Source organism: Myzus persicae, unplaced genomic scaffold (genome assembly GCF_001856785.1).
Source record: "Myzus persicae strain clone G006 unplaced genomic scaffold, MPER_G0061.0, whole genome shotgun sequence".
Classification (NCBI taxonomy): domain Eukaryota; kingdom Metazoa; phylum Arthropoda; class Insecta; order Hemiptera; family Aphididae; genus Myzus; species Myzus persicae.
The window spans coordinates 1-6764 of NW_019101637.1; the positions used below are offsets into that span (position 1 = coordinate 1).

Sequence of the window (6764 nt, forward strand, 5' to 3'; positions counted from 1 at the left end):
TTTTTCAAGTTGAAAAAATTGGATTATACTATTATTGTCAATTGTTATAAATATGTACTGTAGACGTTCACTGGCCGCGCCGCCGCGGCGTGAATATTCAAAATAGACGGCACGCGGCTGTAAGAAACTATAAAAATAATAAATTCGAATTCTATTTTAAACCAATTCCATTGTTTTCAATAATTTAAAATAATCTTGTAGGCTGTTGTAGTTATTAGAGTATTTTACAACAGAACACGATTTAATATAAGTCTTACCAAGTCAATATACAATGCCATCATTATCGAAAAAAAAATCCCTTGAAAAATATGCCACCCCTCAAAATTTGCCGCTTTAGGTACGTGCCTATAGTGCCTGCATATAAATACGCCACTGGGTGTAAAGTTTTAACAATTATTTTACCTATGAATTTTATTATTTCAGCTAATCCTATTGAGGATAATTCTGATAAAACTGTTGGTGAATGTATTGGTAATTTAGTGACAGAATCAATTTTGGATAGTACTGTAGAAAGTTCTAACTGTTTCTCAAAATGTTCTTCAGGTAATTGAAATTTATTGATATTTGATTTAGAAATTACAAGATATAACGTTTTAACAATTATTTTATGCATTTTATTATTTTAGGTACTCCTTTTGAAGATGATTCTGATAAAACTGTAAGTGAATGTATTGGTAATTTAGTGACAGAATCAATTTTGAATAGTACTGTAGAAAGTCCTAACTGTTTCTCAAAATGTTCTTCAGGTAATTGAAATGTATTGATATTTGACTTAGAAATTACAAGATATAATGTTTTAAAAATTATTTTATGCATTTTATTATTTTATTATTTTAGGTACTCCTATTGAAGATGATTCTGATAAAACTGTTAGTGAATGTACTGGTAATTTAGTGACAGAATCAATTTTGGATACTGTGGAAAGTCCTAACCGTCTTTCAAAATGTTCTTCAGGTAATTGAAATTTATTAACTATTGACATTTTTTTTTTGTGTATGTGATAATATTTTGCTAATGATAATACAATACCCCAGTGAATTGTGAGTGGGGATTAGGTATGAAGACATGAAGTACCTACCATTAAAACTTAATTTAAAAATTATAGTTCATGTAAACAATTTTTATTATCAATTTATTTCATAATTAATTATGATTATAATTTCATAAACATATTTATAAAAAAATTTTTTTATATATTTAAACAGGGTTTGATTTAACCAAATTATATCCTACCGACCGAGGCTATTTCGAAGAAACCATTAAGAGTAGTGATTTGAAACGTGTTATTTTACAATATGGTCCATGCAGACCTAACATTGATTTTCCATACACTAAAGATGGTAGTGGTGTTGCTAGAAAATTTTCAATTCAGTATTATTACAAAACAACTAAATCAGGACTCAGTATTCAGATTTTTTTTATATAATTAAATGTTTAAATATAATATAGATGCATACAATTTTTTTGTTATGCAATATTTTTTTTAGAACCATATATTATTACAAAAGCTTTAATTAATATTTATAATAAAAAAAGAACACTAAAGGTGTGTATAGTTATATTTAAATAACAATACACTGGTCACTGGGTATAGTGGGCCTTCATATTATATTTTTAGGCTTTAAAAAAAAATCGCCATTATTATTTATATTTTTATAAGTAACCTATAAAAAATATTATATACATAGACCTCGGGGGGNTTAATAGCACACTATTGAAACTGGTGAACAAAAATTTTCTTTATTGTACATGTGTAAGACGGGGACAACACATGCGGGTGTGACATCCTCTAAATATTGAAAATATGTAAAAATAATTTTTAAACTGTATAGGTTAAAGTTTTGAGTACTTATAACTATTTCTCCTTTCCTGTAACAAAAAACATAAAACATTTAAATTTGAATTACTCTTTCCAACACAATTATTATAACATAAAGATTAGTTGACACTTATGAAACAATTATGAACAATTTGATCTTAAACCATACTGAGGAATTCCCAAACTTTGGGATGTGGTTTAATTAGTCTTAACAATGAAGCATGATAACTCTCAATGTAGTTATTTGTCCTTATTTCTTGATTATATACTGAGACATTTTCAGGGCTCATCGTCAGAAACCAATATCTCCAAATATACTCAATTAAAAAATCATTTAGTTTCACAGCTAAATCAGGGAATTGGTGAACATATTTAATAATTTCATTGAAACCATCTTCCATTGATGGTAAAGCATCAATTCTTGTGGCCGGTAAGTATGGCAAAGCTAAAATCTATGCATAAAAATAAATAAATAATTTAATTATTTCATTTATATTTAGTATTATTAATTATTTAGGTACCATTCTTAGTATACAAATTGCATTCAAATTTGATGTTATTAAATGAAAAATTTGAGATTTTTTAACTCTAGTGTACCGTATGACTGCCTATAAATATTACTTATTATTAATAATACATTTTTTCAGATTCAACAAAAAGGAAGCTACTATTTACCTGGCAAAAATGAAAATAACATCCTTGGGTTTTACTCTCCGGAAATACTATTTTTGCAGCATTAATTAGACCATACTCATAATCTGTTATTATGATTAAATTTGCATAATTTAATGGTAACACACTTCTGACATACCCCAGAAGTTGTATATAGATATCCTGTGTTTTGCCCGTGAGGATAGCATGAACTAGTGGGAAGCTCTATAAAACAAAAATAGTATGTATATTATTAAACTGGATTATTGTATAATAATTGAATAAATATTAACAAACTTACAACATTTTTGAACAGGATATGGAATGAAAATATCTGATAAGCATCATTATCCAAAAATTTTGGTACAGTTTTGAATGTCCCGTCACAACCAGCTACACGGACCTAAAAATGATAGACAGAATTGTACACAAAGTAATTTATATTGCGTTTACATACATTTCTTAAATGTTGTTTGATTTTCTGTATATGGGCTATGTTGCAAAACAGGACACCTTTAATAACTCCATTCACAACCAATGGGCCTTGATAAAATCTATGCATAGGTTATTATTAAATAGATTTAATTTATTCAATTTAAATTTATAATAAAATTGTATTTTACTGTAATTTTTGTAATGTTAGTGTAAACATTTGGTTTTCAGCATTGCCTAGTAAATTGTGGAACTCTAAAATATTTTGAGGTGTTGCTGGGAACATTCCTTGTCGCAATCGCCTCATTCTTTCTGCACACTGAATGAAGGTATAATTATTTGCAGCTTCTGGAAAACTATTGAGTAAAAAAATAGGATAAGAACATTATATCAGAAAGGTAGGCGTAATAGGTTACCTAAATTGTTAATCATAAAACCTAATATAAAATTACTAATATTTGTTTTATTTTTTAGACAAAGATAAATATGAATACCAACTTCACAATCGATTCCATGTATATACCACGAGGCACATATGAATTAACAGTTTTTTTCAAAGCCATTTCTGTTATATGTTGTCGAAGGAATGGAACATCCAAGTCGTAAGATTTTACTGGATGATTATGTTGGTTTGACAACTTAATACTTTTGTTATTTCGATCTGATGATATGACTGCAGTTCCCCGACATTCCCCTTGTTTTTTTTCCAAGCATGCCAAATAGCTAAACAGTTACAATCATAAGTCATAAGGTACTCAGTAACTTTAAATTAATAGTTTTATTTAAATGTATTTTAATCTCACATTTTATTTTCAGTACTTTTTTTTTTGTAGTACATATTACCCAAATTATCACAAATTATTTCTGTGTTCCTTTGTGTACCAGGAACTATGGTGTAACAATGTGGCTTGACATTGGGTATAGGAAGAACAGACAGTACTTGTTCTTGAGGTTCTACTATCATATATACAGATAAACAATTGAGTACATACCTTACAAGTACACAGTTATTATTGGGTATGATTCAATACAATCAACTTACCAGCTTCATCTTGAATTCTACAGTAATCGTGATCATGATTTACAATATCTAAATAAACATATAACTTTTAGTATGTTAAGGACTCAAAATTAATGGATTGGATATTGAATAGTACCTACATTTCAAAGGTGTGCAAGTTAATGAAAATAATTAAATCAAGGTCAGTTAAGAGAAAACAAAATCGAAAAGTTAGAAGTTAACTGTTAACAAATCATAAATTAACTCTATAAGTTATAAGTTAATGTGAAAAAAAATATTAAAAACGATTAATCTATTTTTTTCAATTAGTATGTGGATTACATTCAACAGTGACAACGTTTTTCTAATTTCCTAAATTATAAAAACAATTTTAATGAACTTTAATCGTAATATCTATTGTGCAGTGTATACTTTACTCTACTTGAATAATTAAACAAATATAAATTTGAATCGAGTTCGGAAAACTAAATTGTTCTGCTGTTGTGACGACAAACGGCAGAAAATTTATGTCCCGTCGTCTTTTTGTCGTTGATAAAAAATCTAAAATTACGTTTTTGGTCGATACTGGTGCGGATTTTTCGGTATGGCCGGCGAGCCCACACCACAAACGGTCCATATAACACGATAACAATTTTACGTAATTCGCCGCGAACGGGTCGACAATTAACACGTACGGTGGAAAAATAATTTCATTAGACGTAGGTTTACGACTCGCATTTAAGTGGTCTTTCGTCATCAACGCGGTGGATAAAACCTATAATTGGAGCCGACCTTTTACATTTTTTCGGATTAATGGTCGACATAAGAAATGCACGTTTAGTTGATGAAATTACAAAGTTATCGATCGTCGGTAGAGTGACGAACGTACCGTCATCGGGTATCAGCGTTGTCAAAGATAATTCTAAATATAATCTACTCCTTAAGAAATACCCCCGCTTAGTTCGAGAATTTGGTACAAAAACTAAGCATACGGTAACGCATCACATTATCACCCAAGGTCCACCACTTTTTTCACGCCCAAGACGTCTACCACCGGACCGCTTGGTAATAGCAAAAAAGGAATTCACTTTGATGATGGAACAGGGAATCTGCCGCCCTTCCAAAAGTCAGTGGGCTAGCCCGTTACAGATGGTAAAAAAAAGCGACGGGAGGTGGAGGCCTTGTGGTGATTATCGGCGCGTAAATGCAGTAACGTTGCCGGACAGGTATCCTATAAAACACTTACAGGACATAACGCAACGTCTTAGTGGTAAAAAATGGTTTTCAAAAATTGATCTGACGAAATACCGGTCGAGCCGGTCGACATACCGAAAACGGCTATTACTACACCTTTCGGTCTGTACGAGTTTATGTTTATGCCTTTCGGGTTAAAAAACGCTGCGCAGATATTTCAACGGTTTATTCACGGCGTTATTAGAGACCTAGAATTCTGTGAAGCATATTTGGACGATGTATTAATTTCGTCGACTTCGGAAGATTAGCATATGAAGCATCTCGAAATATTATTTAAAACGCTTGATGACAGCGGAGTCGTGATTAATCCGAATAAATGTGTGTTCGGTCAAAAATAAATACTATTTTTCAGACACAGGACTGAAGCCAAATCCGGACAAATTTAAGGCGATCGACGAATTTCCACGGCCGAAAACAGTGCAGGAGCTCAGGTGTTTTTTGGCGATGCTCAATTTTTATCGCCGCTGCATACCAAAAGCAGCCGACACGCAAGCAGTGTTAAACGAGTACATGAAGAACGGAAAAAAGAACGATAAGACGCCGATAAACTGGACGGAGGAAGCAGTTGGTTAGGTTAGGTTAAGTTAGGGTATTCCAAAATACGAAAGCTGATTTAATTAATGCCACGACATTATTCTACCTCGACCCAACTTCGAGTTTTTTTTCACTTCCGAGTAAATATAAAAATTAGGTATACATACAGAATTTATGATTTGGACAATTAAATACCTTACTTATAATATTATTTGAGTTTTTGAGTATTAGTTTGTCGGAAATATAAATGTTGTATATAAGTACATAAATAGGTTATAAACATAATTTATTATGTAAAAATAGATTATTTAAAAAAGTTTTTTGGAAATTTTCATTTGCTGCAAAATTTTCTTTGATTCCCTTATATCGGAAACCATTAGCCTATATTTATATACTGGATCCACAATTTCAGGCAGCATACATGTGAGATAAAACCTATATTAAACAAATTTAAAAATGTGTTACTAAAATTGTTAATATTTTTTTCAAATTATACAGTTATTCTTACGTTTTTAACTTATCACACATGATTGTATCCCAGAAGTCAGCATCATATTTTATTTTTTGAACGGACGTCCATTTTCCCGTCCATATTACAAAGAAACAATATTTTTTTTCTGTAATATGAAGTTGTCCTTGTATTTGATAAAAATAAATATGATGTTTATTTAACGACAATTCATCGTTATCGATAAAACAATATTTCAGCTATAAGTACATAAAAAAAATAAGAAAGTATTATTTTCATGACGAAATATAAGGTTTGAACAAAATGATAATTAAAGCAGCAATTATATATTTTATAATTATTTAAATAAACCTACTTTGCCAGTTGACACTGCTTCATACTTATCTGAAGTATCCTTTGCAGCATATGGACATTTAATTTCTATAATGGCATTATCGCCAACCATTCCGTCTAAAGTATTTTTTAAAACATCAAATAAATAAAATAATACTTAAAATTATGGCTACGATTTAAATTAAATATTCATAAAACTAACCCGGGCTATTTGGCATGCTCGGAAAAAAAACAAGGGGAATGTCGGGGAACTGCAGTCATATCATCAGATC

At 30.4% G+C, this 6764-nt stretch overlaps 1 protein-coding gene and 1 long non-coding RNA gene across 4 annotated transcripts; one reads left to right on the forward strand and one right to left on the reverse strand.

The window, feature by feature from the left end:
• Positions 1-1707: 1707 nt before the first annotated feature.
• LOC111029917 lies at positions 1708-4222 on the reverse strand. 3 transcript variants are annotated; one of them, XM_022309165.1, is made up of 10 exons: positions 4064-4222; positions 3945-3992; positions 3706-3856; positions 3401-3625; positions 3094-3258; positions 2928-3024; positions 2772-2873; positions 2495-2695; positions 2341-2427; positions 1708-2271 (listed from the first exon to the last, which is right to left on the reverse strand). In XM_022309165.1, the coding sequence occupies exons 3-10, from the start codon at positions 3738-3740 to the stop codon at positions 1978-1980; spliced, it is 1206 nt and encodes a 401-aa protein (XP_022164857.1). In that variant the 5' UTR covers positions 3741-3856; positions 3945-3992; positions 4064-4222; the 3' UTR covers positions 1708-1977. The 3 variants fall into 3 exon arrangements, with proteins under 3 accessions (XP_022164857.1, XP_022164854.1, XP_022164855.1); XM_022309162.1 differs by having other exon boundaries at positions 3706-3859; XM_022309163.1 differs by having other exon boundaries at positions 3706-3859; positions 4060-4222.
• Positions 2609-3469, forward strand: LOC111029919. Its single transcript, XR_002604051.1, has 4 exons — positions 2609-2711; positions 2787-2903; positions 3134-3300; positions 3377-3469. It is a non-coding gene; the product is annotated as an uncharacterized LOC111029919 (long non-coding RNA).
• Positions 4223-6764: the final 2542 nt, after the last annotated feature.